This window comes from Salvelinus alpinus, chromosome 31 (genome assembly GCF_045679555.1).
Source record: "Salvelinus alpinus chromosome 31, SLU_Salpinus.1, whole genome shotgun sequence".
In the NCBI taxonomy this organism is placed as follows: Eukaryota; Metazoa; Chordata; class Actinopteri; order Salmoniformes; family Salmonidae; genus Salvelinus; species Salvelinus alpinus.
Genome location: NC_092116.1, coordinates 21,964,594 through 21,983,295, shown reverse-complemented (window position 1 = coordinate 21,983,295; position 18,702 = coordinate 21,964,594). Strand labels below are relative to the sequence as shown.

At 39.9% G+C, this 18,702-nt stretch overlaps 2 protein-coding genes and 1 pseudogene across 2 annotated transcripts in view; 2 read left to right on the top strand and 1 right to left on the bottom strand.

Annotated features, from left to right (window-relative positions):
- LOC139561149 (butyrophilin subfamily 2 member A1-like) overlaps positions 1-18,702 on the bottom strand; it is a 66,294-nt gene that overhangs the window by 46,000 nt on the left and 1,592 nt on the right. The window lies entirely within an intron of this gene.
- On the top strand, positions 2,846-4,831 carry LOC139561150 (endonuclease domain-containing 1 protein-like). The gene is made up of 2 exons (XM_071378045.1): positions 2,846-3,221; positions 4,196-4,831. Exons 1-2 carry the CDS (start codon positions 2,919-2,921, stop codon positions 4,703-4,705), a joined length of 813 nt encoding a protein of 270 aa, XP_071234146.1. The 5' UTR covers positions 2,846-2,918; the 3' UTR covers positions 4,706-4,831.
- Positions 12,773-16,351, top strand: LOC139561588 (zinc-binding protein A33-like; annotated as a pseudogene).

The following is an 18,702-nucleotide window of genomic DNA, read 5'->3' as shown; positions in this document are numbered from 1 at the left end:
AAGGTACACAAGAAACAGACTCTTAGTATGCTGTCTCAATGTGTAACTAAACACACAATACTTTAAATTCGAATGACCAATAGGTATTAAAGTATATAGTTTTCTCCATATGTATTTGGACAGTGATGCTTAAATGTTACCTTTGTATTTGCCTATGATTCAGTAAGGTAGAGTTTGTTCATGTAGATGTTGATGCATGTGTTTGTACAGGGGCTGTGACTAGTCGACACCTTATGTAAACCTTTTCTCTCATTTCCTTGGAACACCAATGTGACAACACTGATATGACAAGATATGATTCCCAAGAAGTCCTTTATGGCCACATGTCCTGAAGTGGTCATTATGATTTAACATATCTGAAGGTACCATGCGTTTAGTTCCACTTTGAGACAGCATACTAAGAGTCTGTTTATTGTGTAACTTGCTCTTAATTCAACAATAATATGTCTTCATTATGGCTAACAACACTAAGGATTGGCCAGTAACACATGACTTATGTTTTCAATAGGAACATTTTTATTTAAGCCTAATATATGTCTAATATCACATAATAAAGGCCGTTTGTAAAAACATTTATGAACTCAAAAATAGTGGCTAATATGTGTACCTTAAAATAAAGTCTTACCTGAACAGGTAACACCTTATTTTAAGTTACACAGATCAGCCAGTGTGTATATATAATTAGCTATTTAGGGCTTTATTATGTCTTAATAGCCAAATATTGGGCCTTAATTAAGTGTTTACTTACAAATATTATTCATGTGTTACTGACCTATTTTATTTATTTACAGTATTTACCCAGCCTTTATGGAGGAGATTACTGAGTAGTTTGGTTCATCAGGCTGACCCCCAGCCTTTATGGAGGAGATTACTGAGTAGTTTGGTTCATCAGGCTGACCCCCAGCCTTTATGGAGGAGATTACTGAGTAGTTTGGTTCATCAGGCTGACCCCCAGCCTTTATGGAGGAGATTACTGAGTAGTGTGGTTCATCAGGCTGACCCCCAGCCTTTATGGAGGAGATTACTGAGTAGTTTGGTTCATCAGGCTGACCCCCAGTCTTCATGAAGGAGATTACTGAGTAGTTTGGTTCATGAGGCTGACCCCCAGTCTTTGCTTGAAGTTATTGAGGCATGATGATGTGAAGATAACAACTTCAGAGTATGGTACCGCTATATATCTGATAGAGAATAGACTATGTGAGGTCCGGCAGAGGGGAGGGTGAAGGTTATCACGGTGTCATGTGTTATATCGATGGATTTCAGAATTATCCTGGAAGAATCCATTGAAGGGTTTAGCTAAACTGTCTGGGAGGTATGAGTAATTGTAGATAAAAGTGGATAATTGGTGTACATTAATGTCGTAAATACACAAGATATTGAGTTTCTTAAACAAAGGTGCAGATGGAGCCAGGTAAGAGAGGTTGGCTAGTCTTGCACATTTATTTTGTATTATGAGTCATTTGTGTAGGTAGGAGGCATACAGTATGTACTTGCCCAGACAATATTACAGTAAATGAGATATGGGTAAATTAAGCTATAGTACAGAGTTAGGAAGCAAGCATGATGAACCAACCCACTAATCTTTCTGATGATACCAACAGACTTCATCACTTTGCTGCAGACAAATTGAATATGATCTTTCCAGGATAACTTTTCATTCATTAGAACCAAGAGGAATCTTGTGAACGTGACTTGTTCCATTTCATTTCCACCAATTGAGATTCTGGCTCTTTTTTAATAATATTCCTTATTCTTATTAGTGAATACAAAAAAATAAAAAATAATTTTAAGATAATTTGTTTATCTGGAACCATTCAGAAAATGTGGACATACCTGTTGGCTTCATTAACTAGTGAGTCATAAATTCATTATATATCAATTACCACATAAATCCGTAATTTAAGTTAAAATTTGACAATAATTAGCAGCTACAGTTCCATAGTTTAGTTCCGTTGTGCCGAAGAACAGCCCTAACCGTGGTATGTTGCCCATATACCACAAACCCTTGAGGTGCCTTATTACTATTACCAATGTAATTAGAGCAGTAAAAATGAATGTTTTGTCATACCCGTGGTTTACGGTTTGATATACCAAAGCTGTCAGCCATTCAGCATTCAGGACTCGGACCACACAGTTTATAAATACATATAAACTACAAATGAGTGGCTAATATGTATACCTTAAAATAAAGTGTTACCTGAAGTCATGCTGAACTTTTTCCATGGCTTGAGTGCGGAATCCTGTGAAATGTTTCTGTATAATGACTCAGCATCAAAAGTGACATATGTTAATGTACGATAAAGAGATTTCATGATAGAGTTAATAGTTATTTTGTCCTTTAAAAAATCAGGAAGCTGTTCAGCAAGTGTCAAATGTACACTGTAATTATCAAAGGTTTTCATATCATATTATCAGAAATATCAACTTTACCAGAGGACTGTCTCCTGATCTGCATTGTCCCACATGCAACTAGAATGGTAGATCAGAATAAGATTATTCATGCTGATAATGATGTACAGTAAAGACAATTATTGAACCAGATTACAATATTGCTATATTCGCAAGTGTCTTTTACACAGATTAGTGCGATATTCACGATTGTATTGTGTGCTTTGAATGTTAAATTGAACACATTATTATTATTATTATCATCAGTATATTATATTGAAAGGAAAAAAGAGAGATAGAGCATTGGTAGTAGAGTTTTGGGCCAGATTAGAACCCATACTACCTGGCAGCAGTAAATAAACCACTAGACCACCCCTGGCCACTGAACACAAAATGTTGACAGTGGCACACTTCCAGAGAAAATGTAGGATGTGTGGAAGCTCATATAAGTCAATCGCCTTTGGCTTTATCTTCATAGAAACTCTGCTCAGTCATCATCTGATCTCCACCAGTGCTGGCCGTGTCTTACCATGGGGCTTCGTTGTGGCATTTTAGTTTTGCTGTTGTTTCCTTTGCTTTCCCAGGGGAATGTGACCCCGTTCACAAATTGCCTTCAGTTCTTTGTGAATAGGGTCCATCCCACGGTTCTCAGAGATCCTATGGAAAACAATCGCTACCGGGAGATATGCCAGTGTCTCATGGACCAGAACAACCAAGTAGTTTACTACTATGCCACGCTCTACGATACCAAGAATAAGATTCCTGTGTATTCTGCCTACACGCTTCAACATTCAAACGTTTCCCGAAAGGACCCTTGGTATGTCGAACCTCAGGTAAGCATACCCATTTTTTTACGGACATGAATAGCATTACTTTTCAAGCTGTAATTTTTGGGGAACTGTTTACTTAACCAGGTATACATAAGGCCCTGATGAGTGTTGCAGTTTAATTCATAACAACTTTCATAACATGTTTATTCAACTTCATTCAAAAGGAGCTTTCAAACTGGATCTTTGTACAATGTACATTTGTTTTTTTACTGCCACCGTACCCCACCCTCTGACACATGTAACAGGCTGGAAGCAGCACAGGGTTAGCAAATAGTGAGAGAGTGCATTAACTGTTGTGAATCCTCTCTCGTGATCTCTCAATGTGGCAGGATGCCACTGGGTAAACATTCCTTGGAATCATCATGAATTATTGTTAAACTATTTACTTTTCTTAGACGATATCCAGGAGAAGTTGGATTGAATTGAACACAGTACCTGGCCTACAGTGAATTCTGGAGCACCAACTTAGCTTAGGCCTACAGTATAATATCTGCCAAGACAAAAACATGTTTTTATGGTACATTGGGAAGTTGGGTACTGTGGTTGAAAAATATAAGTTTCTGTTGGACAATGGATAAATAAAGATCTGCTTGAAGGGACGTTTATTTAGAAAACTCTGTATGAATGATGTTGAATAAATGTTTTTTGAAGGTTGGTATGAATGATACTGCAACATCCATAAAGTTGTCAATGTTTTGAGTATAAAGTTTCAAGTAAATTGCTACCATAATGTCTGTATTTTCCCAAACATATGTTGTGTATTCACCAACAAGCTGCACAGACAGAAGAATTGTATACATTTTGAAGATATATATATATATTATAATAAAAAATAAAAAAAGTTTATCACACGAATCTCTGTAAAATTCAACTCTTTCATGAATTTCCGTTTGCCAAAGATATCCACAGTCTGATAAGACTGGTAATAAAATGTGTTCATAATGTACTCTTAACCAATGACATTCCTTGACTCACAGCTCGATAATGGTTCAGATCTCTGCATGGGCGCACAGCAACCCTCATCCATAATCTGGGGTCAACACCAGGCCCTGAATAAAGACTATGTGTCTTCTGGCTACCATAAGGGCCACCTCTACCCAGTCTACCACACTTCCACCGATTTATTCATGCTAGCCACCTCTACCCTGACCAACGCAGCCCCACAAGACTCACACTTCAACCAGGGCCAATGGAGGACACATGAATATAACCTGGTTATTAAACTACTGCAAAACGCCGACTGCTTAATGGTCTATGTAGTCACTGGTGTAGTGCCTGGTAACATATATATAGGTAATGGTGTCAGAGTGGCTAAGTACTACTGGAGTGCATACTGTTGTGTTATTAAATATGGACCTAATAATTCCCAAGGGTACTTAGGTCCTGATAACAACGGCAAAGTGGAAACACTGACTGTGCAACAACTGGAGACACGACTCAATGTTTATTATAATTCAACGTTCTCTGTGTTCCGAGGCGGATGCTAACGCTAAGTAAGCTAGCTAATGCTAATTTCATCTTGAACAACACTATTATTGCAACAATTATACATTTGACTGTTTTTAACACATGCAAATTGTATTTTTGTTAAATAAAATACCAATTGTTCTTCGTAATTACGATATATGTATCTCCAGTAGAAGTGCATTGGCTGATTTAGGTAATTACAAGAATTACCAATTCATTCATATTTAATATAAAAACAATATTAAGAAATATTATGTGATTTTGAATGATTAATCCTAACTACTGAATTATCTATCACATCAACATTCCTTCATATTTCTGTCAACATACTATTGGCTAGAATGTACCTTTCCACATTATTGTGTAATTTGACAATTAAATGGGACCACTACTTGACCATATAGGCCCAATTAGAATGTAAATAGAAGTACTTTTTATACTGATTTAGTGCTAGTTCAGCAAATGTTACAATGAAGGAATTGGAGTCAGGCTGAAAAAGAAAACTCTGCATAGCTTCAATACCGCCATCATGTGGAATGTTTTTGTATTACAACTCAAAATCAAAAGCGTAGTATCCTTAGTGGCTTCTGAGATTGATGACTCATGAGACTTAAGTAAGGTTTAGTATTTAATTGTAACTAATTGTAATTCTCTAATGCACCTGGCTTAATTAAGCTACCTGAAGCTTTCTTAATCACAGTTATATAGGCAGACAGGAAATAGCTACGGATAGCGGGAAGCAAACCCCCGTCTTGAGTCAATACTGCCATCTTATTGGTAAACATAAATATACCAGGCAACTACAAAAATTGACTAACAGAATTCGCAGGAGGAGTATCAAGACATACAATGATATAAATCGTACTGCTTTTGTCCGTTAGAAAGGAAGGATGTTGTTCATCAAGCAATATAACAAACAATCAACAGTTAGAGTATCAATGTTAGCTATAATATGCAATCTGACGTTTATTCTAAACCTGTGTAATCACAATGGATAAAATAGTGCATAATTTGCATCATTGTTCCAGGGTGAGAAAAGTGGGAGGACATCATCTTCATAACAGGGTCCATTGGTAAATGAGTGTTCTGTCTTCTGGAATAAATAAAGTCACCTTCCTTTCCTCATGAGATAGACAGATCTACATAGATACCCACTTTCTCTGGAAAATCTTTGGAAAGGACATGCTCTTCTTCATCCATGACTTCAAGCCTGTCCCCATTGGACAGACCGATTACCCAGAAGCCATTGGCAGAGCTGAGAAGCAACTGTCCGTTCCTGTTAGCTGTTATACTGGTAACATCAAGTGCCCAGTCTTTCATTCTCCTTCATACTCACCAGAGGAGGCTGCTGGGAGGAGCTATAGGAGGACGGTCTCATTGTAATGGCTGAAATGGTGTCAATGGAACGGCGTCAAACATCATGAATTATTGTTAAACTATTTACTTTTCTTAGACGATATCCAGGAGAAGTTGGATTGAATTGAACACAGTACCTGGCCTACAGTGAATTCTGGAGCACCAACTTAGCTTAGGCCTACAGTATAATATCTGCCAAGACAAAAACATGTTTTTATGGTACATTGGGAAGTTGGGTACTGTGGTTGAAAAATATAAGTTTCTGTTGGACAATGGATAAATAAAGATCTGCTTGAAGGGACGTTTATTTAGAAAACTCTGTATGAATGATGTTGAATAAATGTTTTTTGAAGGTTGGTATGAATGATACTGCAACATCCATAAAGTTGTCAATGTTTTGAGTATAAAGTTTCAAGTAAATTGCTACCATAATGTCTGTATTTTCCCAAACATATGTTGTGTATTCACCAACAAGCTGCACAGACAGAAGAATTGTATACATTTTGAAGATATATATATATATTATAATAAAAAATAAAAAAAGTTTATCACACGAATCTCTGTAAAATTCAACTCTTTCATGAATTTCCGTTTGCCAAAGATATCCACAGTCTGATAAGACTGGTAATAAAATGTGTTCATAATGTACTCTTAACCAATGACATTCCTTGACTCACAGCTCGATAATGGTTCAGATCTCTGCATGGGCGCACAGCAACCCTCATCCATAATCTGGGGTCAACACCAGGCCCTGAATAAAGACTATGTGTCTTCTGGCTACCATAAGGGCCACCTCTACCCAGTCTACCACACTTCCACCGATTTATTCATGCTAGCCACCTCTACCCTGACCAACGCAGCCCCACAAGACTCACACTTCAACCAGGGCCAATGGAGGACACATGAATATAACCTGGTTATTAAACTACTGCAAAACGCCGACTGCTTAATGGTCTATGTAGTCACTGGTGTAGTGCCTGGTAACATATATATAGGTAATGGTGTCAGAGTGGCTAAGTACTACTGGAGTGCATACTGTTGTGTTATTAAATATGGACCTAATAATTCCCAAGGGTACTTAGGTCCTGATAACAACGGCAAAGTGGAAACACTGACTGTGCAACAACTGGAGACACGACTCAATGTTTATTATAATTCACCGTTCTCTGTGTTCCGAGGCGGATGCTAACGCTAAGTAAGCTAGCTAATGCTAATTTCATCTTGAACAACACTATTATTGCAACAATTATACATTTGACTGTTTTTAACACATGCAAATTGTATTTTTGTTAAATAAAATACCAATTGTTCTTCGTAATTACGATATATGTATCTCCAGTAGAAGTGCATTGGCTGATTTAGGTAATTACAAGAATTACCAATTCATTCATATTTAATATAAAAACAATATTAAGAAATATCCTCCTATAGCTCCTGATGTGTTTGACGCAGTTCCATTGATTCTATTCCCGCCATTACAATGAGCCCGTCCTCCTATAGCTCCTGATGTGTTTGACGCCGTTCCATTGATTCTATTCTCGCCATTACAATGAGCCCGTCCTCCTATAGCTCCTGATGTGTTTGACGCCGTTCCATCTATTCTATTCCCGCCATTACAATGAGCCCGTCCTCCTATAGCTCCTGATGTGTTTGACGCCATTCCATTGATTCAATTCCAGTCAATATGTGTGTGTAACCTTTATTTAACTAGGCAAGTCAGTTAAGAACAAATTATTATTTACAATGACAGCCTACACCGGCCAAACCCGGACGACACTGGGCCAATCACGGCCGGTTGTGATACAGCCTGGGTTCAAACCAGGGTGTCTAGTGATGCCTCAAGCACTGAGATGCAGTGCTTTAGACGACTTCACCACTCAGGAGTCCAGTATAATGGCCTGTCCTCCTATATCTCCTCCAACTAGCCTCCTAAGACACACACCTCCCAGTAGGTCCTTCAAGCACGGACCCTATTGCCCCCACAAGTAAGGATTTTCATGAAGAAAAAAACGATATAAAAGTAAATCAGTCTCTGTGGTGCTTCATCTATCCAGCAATCTGTTTTCCCATCTTCTATCAGCAGGTTAGGGTGAGCTGTCTTTATGTAAAGTATAATATCCAGCTTTATGTGTTCACTGACCCAGTTACTATTCCTTGTGTCCACACCTTCTGCAAAACCTGTATTAGTGCACTCTGGGATAACAGTGAAATATGTTAGTGTCTAAAATGTAAGAAACAATTTTATGTGAGACTGTGATGAAGGATATGGGGTGCTAGCAGTGATTGTGGTCAGTAAACCCATCGAATATGATGTTTGGTAATTGCGTAGTTACTGCTACGATAATATATATTTTTTAAATCTATTAAAATCTATTAACCTAGAATATGTGGACATCTATAAGTACCTAGGTGTCTGGCTAGACTGCAAACTCTCCTTCCAGACTCATATCAAACATCTCCAATCCAAAATCAAATCAAGAATCGTCTTTCTATTCCGCAACAAAGCCTCCTTCACTCACGCCGCCAAACTTACCCTAGTAAAACTGACTATCCTACCGATCCTCGACTTCGGCGATGTCATCTACAAAATAGCTTCCAACACTCTACTCAGCAAACTGGATGCAGTTTATCACAGTGCCATTCGTTTTGTTACTAAAGCACCTTATACGACCCACCACTGCGACCTGTATGCCCTAGTCGGCTGGCCCTCGCTACATGTTCGTCGTCAGACCCACTGGCTCCAGGTCATCTACAAGGCTATGCTAGGTAAAGTGCCGCCTTATCTCAGTTCACTGGTCACGATGGCTACACCCACCCGCAGCACGCGCTCCAGCAGGTGTATCTCACTGATCATCCCTAAAGCTAAAACCTCATTTGGACGCCTTTCCTTCCAGTTCTCTGCTGCCTGCGACTGGAACGAATTGCAAAAATCTCTGAAGTTGGAGACTTTTATCTCCCTCAACAACTTTAAAAATCTGCTATCCGAGCAGCTAACCGATCGCTGCAGCTGTACATAGTCCATCTGTAAACTACCCACCCAATTTACCTACCTCACCCCCCATACTGCTTTTATTTATTTACTTTTCTGCTCTTTTGCACACCAGTATCTCTTCTTGCACATGTTCATCTGATGATTTATCACTCCAGTGTTAATCTGCTAAATTGTAATTATTCGATTTATTGCCTACCTCATGCCTTTTGCACACATTGTATATAGATTCTCTTTTTTTCTACCATGTTATTGACTTGTTTATTGTTTACTCCATGTGTAACTCTGTGTTGTCTGTTCACACTGCTATGCTTTATCTTGGCCAGGTCGCAGTTGCAAATAAGAACTTGTTCTCAACTAGCCTACCTGGTTAAATAAAGGTGAAATAAAAAATAAATAAATAAAAAACATGTACAAATTACTAGAAAGTAATTTCCCATGAATACGTTTTTTTTGGGAAAAGTGTTTTTATCATTATTTTGTCGCAATGTTTTCATAAACCATGTACAATATTTGATTGCCCCCCCCCTCATGTTGATGTCGGCCACTGCGTGGTTCTGGTACCGGTTATAACCGTAATTTTAGCTTATAATTCGATCTGCGGACACCATAGATCGAAATGGCTAATGGCGGTAGCCCTGATTCTCTTTTGCCTGTGTGAAGCAGGATGTGAAATCTGACACCACATGAAGCTGGGATGATCCGCCTACCATTTTATTCGCTCTTCTAACTATCCATAAACTCCTGGCTGAACCCATCACAACCACTAACAACGCATATGCCTGAAATCCTTACATAGTAGTGCTGTTAAACATTCAGAGATCAACTTATAGCCAGTAATCTAAAATAATTAGTTGATTTTAAACATAAAAACACCTTTTGTTTGTCATAGACGGACAACATTAATTTGAAATGAAAGATGAGTTCCTAACGAGTTCCGGGAGCCAAGCTAAAGCTCTGAGACCTTCACAGCGATGACGTTTTGATCAAGAGAGACCGTTAGAAAATATACACATTTTCTCTAACACTAAACATACAAATATGTAGTTCACAGTTATAAGGAAGGTGAAATCTGACAGTTAGTAATTTTAAAATGTGATCATACTATATTTAGAAAGCATATAGAGCAAGTCATTTCAAACCATATTCATACAGTTTTGTTGAAAATATTTCATATTTTTATATTTTTATAATAATTGTACTGTCAATCAATCAATCAATCAAATTAATTTATAAAGCCCTTTTTACATCAGCCGATGTCACAATAAAGAAACCCAGCCAAAAACCCCAAACAGCAAGCAATGAAGCTGTAGAAGCATGGTGGCTTGGAAAAACTCCCTAGAAAGGCAGGAACCTAGGAAGAAACCTAGAGAGGAATCAGGCTCTGAGAGGTGGCCAGTCCTTTTCTGGCTGTGACGGGTAGAGATTATAACAGTACATGGCCAAGATGTTCAAACGTTCATAGATGACCAGCAGGGTAACATCATAATAATCACAGTGGGTGTACTGTAGAGGGTGCAACAGGTCAGCACCTCAGGAGTATATGTCAGTTGACTTTTCATAGCCGATCACTCAGAGTTAGAGACAGTAGGTGCGGTAGAGAAAGAAAGTCAAAAACATCAGGTCTGGGACAAGGTAGCACATCCGGTGAACAGGTCAGGGTTCCATAGCCGCAAGCAGAACAGTTGAAACTGGAGCAGCAGCACGACCAGGTGGACTGGGGACAGCAAGGAGTCATCCGGCCAGGCATGGTCCTACGGCTCAGGTCCTTAGAGAGAGAGAGAGAGAGAGAGAGAGAGAGAGAGAGAGAGAGAGAGAGAGAGAGAGAGAGAGAGAGAGAGAGAGAGAGAGAGAGAGAGAGAGAGAGAGAGAGAGAGAGAGAGAGAGAGAGAGAGAGAGAGAGAGAGAGAGAGAGAGAGAGAGAGAGAGAGAGAGAGAGAGAATACTTAAATTCACACAGGACACCGGATAATACAGGAGGATTACTCCAGATATAATAGACTGACCCTAACCCCCCGACACATAAACTATTGCAGCACAAATACTGGAGGCTGAGACAGGAGTGGTCGGGAGACATTGTGGCCCCGTCCGACGATACCCCCGGACAGGGCCAACCAGGCAGGATATAACCCCACCCACTTTGCCAAAGCACAGCCCCCACACTACTAGAGGGATATCTTCAAACCACCAACTTACTACCCTGAGAAAAGGCGGACTATAGCCCATGAAGATCTCCCCCACGGCACGAACCCAAGGGGGGCACCAACCCGGACAGGAAGATCACATCAGTGACTCAACCCACTCAAGTGACTCACCCCTCCGAGGGACGGCATGGAAGAGCACCAGTAAGCCAGTGACTCAGCCCCCGTAATAGGGTTAGAGGCAGAGAATCCCAGTGGAGAGAGGGGAACCAGCCAGGCAGAGACAGCGAGGAAAGTTAGTCGCTCAAGTGCCTTTCCGTTCACATTCACACCCCTGGGCCAGACTACACTCAATCATAGGACCTACTAAAGAGATGAGTCTTCAATAAAGACTTAAAGGTCGAGACCGAGTCTGCGTCTCTCACATGGATAGGCAGACAATTCCATAAAAATGTAGCTCTATAGGAGAAAGCCCTGCCTCCAGCTGTTTGCTTAGAAATGGACAGTAAGGAGGCTTGTGTCTTGTGACCGTAGCATATGTGTAGGTATGTACAAAAGGACCATGTCGGAAATATAGGTAGGAGCAAGCCTATGTAATGCTTTGTAGGTTAGCAGTAAAACCTTGAAATCACCCCTAGCCTTAACAGGAAGCCAGTGTAGAGAGGCTAGCACTGGAGTAATATGATACAATTTTTGGGTTCTAGTAAAGATTCTAGCAGCCGTGTTTATCACTAACTGAAGTTTATTTTGTGCTTTATCCTGGTAGCGGGAGAGTAGAGCATTGCAGTAGTCTAATCTAGAAGTGACAAAAGCATGGATACATTTTTATGCATAATTTTTGGACAGAAAGTTTCTGATTTTTGCAATGTTACGTAAATGGAAAAAAGCTGTCCTTGAAACAGTCTTGATATGTTCATCAAAAGAGAGATCAGGGTCCAGAGTAACGCCGAGGTCCTTCACAGTTTTATTTGAGACGACTGTACAACCATCAAGATTTTTATTAGATCTAACAGAATATATTTTTCTTTCTTGGGACCTAGAACTAGCATCTCTGTTTTGTCCGAGTTTAAAAGTAAATCATTTTCCACCATCCATTTCCTTATGTCTGAAACACAGGCTTCCAGGGAGGGCAATTTTTGGGCTTCACCATGTTTATCGAAATGTACAGCTGTGTACCATCTGCATAGCAGGGAAAGTTAACATTATGTTTCCGAATGACATCATCAAGAGGTAAAATACATAGTGAAAACAATAGTGGTCCTAAAACGGAACCTTGAGGAACACCGACATTTACAGTAGATTTGTCAGAGGACAAACCATCCACAGAGACAAACTGATATCTTTCCGACAGATAAGATCTAACCAGGTCAGAACCTCTGACTGTTTCATCTAACATCTTTGGTGCCGACATGGATAACAATATCTCTATACTCTCTACACTCGCCAGTTTTAGCCTTATCCAGCACCATCTTCAGATTAGCCTTAACGTCGGTAGCCCTGCCCCCTGGTAAACAGTGTATGATCGCTGGATGATTATTTTTAAGTCTAATACTGCGGTAATGGAGTCGCCAATGACAAGGGTTTTCAATTTGTCAGAGCTAATGGTGGGAGGCTTCGGCGTCTCAGACCCCGTAACGGGTAGAGGAGAGACCAGAGAAGGCTCGGCCTCTGACATTCCTACAGCCATTCCCTCCAGAAGCCATGAGAATATTGTCCGGCTGCGGGGACTGTGCGAGGGGATTTATACTACTATCTGTACTTATTGGTGGCACAGATGCTGTTTCATCCTTTCCTACACTTAAATTACCCTCACCTAACAATTGCGTCTGAAACTGGACTTGCAGCACGGCTATCCTCGCCATAAGGCGATCATTCTCCTGTATATTATGAGTACAGAGACTGCAATTAGAAGGCATAATGTTAATGTTACTACTTAGCTTCGGCTGGTGGAGGTCCTGTAGAACCATGTCCAGATAAAGCGTCCGGCGTACTGTGTACTTCATTGTGTGTCCTCAGAAGTGACTACACCTCAGCAATTCTTTTACTATTTTGACCAGAAAGGTGATGTGTAACCTTTCTTGGAATATACAGCATTACTAGTTATTGTTTATGGCCTAATAATTTCTTCTGGGGATTACGTAGATTACATTTTTGATTACATTTAGTTACATTTAACTGGTTTTAACCTATAACCACAATACCTGTGTTCTGTGAACTCTCTGTGTGTTCTCCTGCATGCAGCTCTGTCTGGCCTATGTCTCTCTATATAGATGCAGAATAATATCAGTGCATTTGCAATTGTTTTGCAAACACACACACAACATCTATTTACTTACTCCTGCATCTACTTTTTTCTTAAGAAGAAATTTCGTAAGTCCATCTTCTATAAGTTGGAAAAACAATGTTAACTCCACTCTCCAGCTTTGTTTAGCTGCAGCCTCTGGCGTAAAAACAGAAGTCCAAATTCTCGAGGTGAGGTTGATTAGACTGATCAAACACATTTGGTGCACAGTGTATATGTATGTACGTGTGTGTACATATATAGATATACTTTCAACTTACTTTTGATAGTTGTAGTAGTAGAATGCCTAAGGTGCAATTTAGAAATGTCTTAGTGCAGATTTCCTCTTCTTATATCAGTCAATAACCAGGTTTCCATCCAACCATTTCATGTGGATGAATTACTTGACACAGGAAAAATCAGGCTGATGGAAACAGGAAATGCCGGTACAATATTATAAATGTACACAGACAATTTGTTCGTTCAACATGGAGTGTAGGTAAATCATCAATACTTTTATAACTGAAAATGTACAATTATTTGTGTAGAACTAACAGTGAAATATGACAGATTCAAAATTCTGTCTTACAAACAGAAGTCCGAACTTTCGCAGTATGGTAGCTTAATGTATCGTAGTTGCATGGTAAGAAACGAAAGAAGAAACAGCTCAATCAAAACAGTCTAACCTATAGCAGAGCGCTTTTGACACTCCCCCTCCTTCCACACGCCCACTACTTTCCTTTCGACACACCCACTCGCCCATACCCATGCCATATTGGGATGTAGTTAACCCCTTCCGTATTCATTGCAGTGTGTAATGCAGTGTAGACTAGTTTGTTTTACAACATCCCAGCAGGGCAAAGGACTCGGGGCTGAGACAAAATCATTCAGGGCGGAAGGCCCGAAAGCCCGAGTCTGGTGACATCAATGGTGCCTGTCAAGAAAATAAAACGTATATATATATAAGTTTTATATATATCATTTAGATGTATAATTTAGATGAATGCTCAGTTTCCGTTGGGGAGGTGGCTTGTGATGATTGTTCTACAAGAAAGATCAAGGCCCTGAAGTCCTGCCTGGTGTGTCTGACCTCTTACTGTGAGACTCACCTGGAGCATCATCAGAGAGTGGTGAATCTGAAGAGACACAAGGTGATCGACCCAGCGGAGAACCTGGAGGACAGGATGTGTAAGAATTACAAAAGACTCCTGGAGCTGTTCTGTAGGACTGACCAGATGTGGTGTGTGTGTTTTGTTCCCCCTAGACAGACCACAAGTCTCACGATACTGTGCCCATTGAAGACATGGGAGCACACCAGAAGGTGAGATTTGTTGAAACCACACAGTTAACATTTATTTTTCTGCAAAAACTGTTTATTAAATTGATTTATTTCAATATTGTCTGTCTATAGGGTGAGCTTGCAGCCGCTAAAGCAGAGGTTGGAGAGATGGTCCAGGTCAGACAGAAGAAGGTGGATGAAATCGAACACTCTGTGGAGCTCAGTAGGGTAAGTCTTTAGAAATGTCATAATAAATAATATCACCAATACACAATGTTAATGTAATCATTGGGAAAATGGGTATAACAATTCAATCAGTTAATAAATAGTGTGTAAACATCTTTCCATTACATCAGAAAAGTACAAGCAAAGATATTGAGGACAGTGAGAATCTCTTCACCAATCTGTTGCGTTCGGGTGAAAAAAGACGAACCAATCTAAAGCAGGTGATGGAGGCGATGCAAACAGCAGCAGAGAAAAGGCCTGAAGGGCTCATCAATGACCTGGAGCAGGAAATCACTGAGTTACAGAGGAAAAGCACTGAGCTGGAGCAGCTCTCACACACTGAGGATCACCTCCACTCCCTACAGGCCAGTATCGCGCTCAGTGGTTGATGTCAATGTATCAGAAGACTGCTATATATATCTTCATGTAAATAGCTTTCTGATCTCCTTTGCTGTAGACTTACCTGGCCCTACGTGCCCCTCCACTCACGAAGGACTGGTCTGAGATCTGTGTGTACTCTGATCTGTGTGTGACAGTGAGGAGGGCCTTGTTCCTCAAAGTGGAGATATTCAAGAGAGTATTGAAAACACTTACAGACTTACAGTGTTGTTTGTAGTGTAATTGTTGAAAATAACTTTTACCATAACTTCTGAATGCAAGCAAGCTTGATCAATAGCATATATATTTTCAGAACTATAGAGAATGAAAGGGTTCAAAGGTGAGATGATACATTCTTGAACAACTACATTTAAATCAGATTATTGAGTCTAATCAGCCATGAAAATAATATTTTTCAATTTCTTTCCACAGAGGACGTCACCCTGGACTCGAACACAGCAAGTTGGTGGCTATGTCTATCTGATGGTGGCAAACGTCTCAAAGGCACAAAAAACTCCCAGGTCTTGTCCAACAACCCAGAGAGGTTCGACATCTACACCATGGTCTTGGGATAGAAAGGCATTAACTCTGGACGTCATTACTGGGAGGTTCAGGTGGGCCTAAGAAATGACTGGCACGTAGGCATTGTCAAGGAAACAGTAAACAGGAAGGAAGAGGTCCAAATTAACTCAGCGCATGGGTTCTTTGCACTGGGAAAGATGGGGATTTGATTATAAGGTTCATTCCTCCCCACTTAAGAATCTTTATCTGATCACAAGGCCTAGAAGAATTGGGATTTATGTGGACTATGAGAGGGGTCAGGTCTCCTTCTACGACGTGGATGAAAAATCTCCCATCTACTTTTTCACAAACCAGTCTTTCACTGAGAAACTCTACCCTTACTTTTACGTGTATAGCAAGGTCAAAAAGTCAGAGGCATTGGTCATTTCCTGCATGGAGGACCCAAGAGCACGCTACCTATCACTCCTGCAAGCCGTCTCTAAAGCTAAAGAGTAACCATATGAATTGTATGGCTCTAGCACTCTAGAAATCAGGTTTTATAGTTTCCCTTCCAGTCATTCTAATGCATCATAATGTGGTTCACTTTCTATAAATTCCATAAATATTTCTTTCTAATGTATCTTTATTGACAGTGTCAAAACACATTTTATAGACATTTTACATATCGTTGAACAATAATTCAATATTGAGAAACAACATGATTAAAATTTGAAGACAATGTTCCCATGTTAGCGGAGATTGCATTCACGGTAAACGCTGCATATGTCAGCTCAATCGGAAATTACTTTTAAAATGCTATGGCGCAATCTGTAACACTTCAGTGATACAGATTGAATAGAGCCCCAGGAAACAATTGTACTATATAGTTACTAGTAGCAGTTAGCCAACATATTTGTTGTATAATGCAAACAAGTACAGGAAAAGGTGATGTTGACAATAATACACAGTATTAGGATTATCCCATAACATTTTAGAGTGTAAGAAATCTCCCAGATGGTGTCAGTGTTTTCCCACTAATATATAGAAGGCACTTCCATGTGCTCAAATGGGTTTTGAGCAAGAAAAGGAGAATCAGCATCAGACAGAACACCTCCAGGTAACATTTTGGGGAGGAAGGGAATGTGTAAGGATTCCGTTGTGAGGCCAGGTTGGGGTCAATCGCAATTGAAGGTGGTCAATTCAGGAAGCAAACTTAAATTACAATTCGAAAATGTGAAAAAGGGCAACTATTTTCAAATTACTTATCAATAAACTAAAAAGTAGAAACTATTCATTTCAAAAGTTTTTCTATTTTTGAATTTCAAATCAAAATAACTTTAAATTTGAATTGACCCCAACCTTGATGTATGCCTGTTACAGTTTAACATGCTTTCATTTACGTGATCTAACTCTCTTTCCTTCCTTCTCTCTCTTTCTCTCTGGTCAAAGCAGACAGAATGAACATCACTCGTCTCGCTGCAATCCTTCTTTTGGCTATCACTCACGTCACTCAAGGAGAGCTCATGCAGCGGTGACCAGTACAACAACAACGACAACAACGAAACAATCAGCATCGCTCAGCCTCTCTACAACCGCCGACCCTGTCAGAGGACCCGCCACAACAACAACAGCTACAACAACTTTGTCCTTCAACACCAATTGAGTGGAGAAAGTACCCGACTGACTACATAGCTCATAGACAAAAGACTACAAGTACATATTGTTTATTGTAACGGAAGTATTGTCATTTTGGAATATTTGAGGAAAACAGGAAAAAACGATCTTACACATAAGTGTTACAAAGCCACCTGAATCAAATTTCTCACAAGTATAGCGATAGCAGTAGGTACGTGGATTCATAACAGTAAGTGCAACATTAACATCCGGACTAAGATTTATTGTCTAGCTAAGTGATAGTGAGTTAGCTGTAACTAGTGTTAAATATATTGTTGGAGAAGTTGTGATCATTACCCTGAAACACACTACACCTGAAGAGAAACTGCCTCTGTGGAAGAACCGGTACCCAGACTTTTATCGACCGGAAACACGACCTTAACGTCCAGCAGATCTGCAATGGCCATGGCACCCGCCTGTGGACCCACCAGGGCTCGTACAACAGCAACAAATGCATCAGCGCCAGGCCGCTCGTTGTGTACACGGTTTACATCAACACGTCCTACAAGAAGTAGGATAGGATGAATTTTAATGTCCCAGAGGGGAAATTGTCTTAGAGGCAGAGTACTGCTGTAAACAAAATACACTCAACATAATGCATACATTGTCTCATACAGCCACATGCATTATACATATTGCAGGTCCTCTTGGCTGAAGAGTTTCTGTGAGTACTCCCAGCATGTTATCCTGGCCTGTGATGTCATCCGTAACCAATGTCTTCCTGTTCACTTTGAAAGGTATCGCCAGAAGCTGCCTGACAGGAGAGCTCATTGCTATCGCCCACGTGGCTAACACGGTAATGCCTAGTTCTAGAATTTTTCTTCATAAAATCAGATTTTAAACGTAACCTTAACTTTAACCACACCTCTAGCTAACGAACAGGCAAACAAAGGTAGCTATATTTGATTATGGATGGTTTTTACACAAATTACTTCAGCCATTTGCTATAGCCAAAAAACAACAGCTGACCTCAACACAGAAGCAAGCTATTGATAGCTAGCTCAATTCCAAATGCCGGCCCTACTAAGCATTGCTAGCTAGCTAATGTAAATCAGTTCAAAACCAACATCAAACTTTGGGCAAATTGTCACCTTACAATGCATACAATGGTATTTTGCAACACTATCTAGCTAGCTACTCCATAGTCCAAGCTACGGTATGACACATCTCAAACTGCTGAGAAAACAAATTGC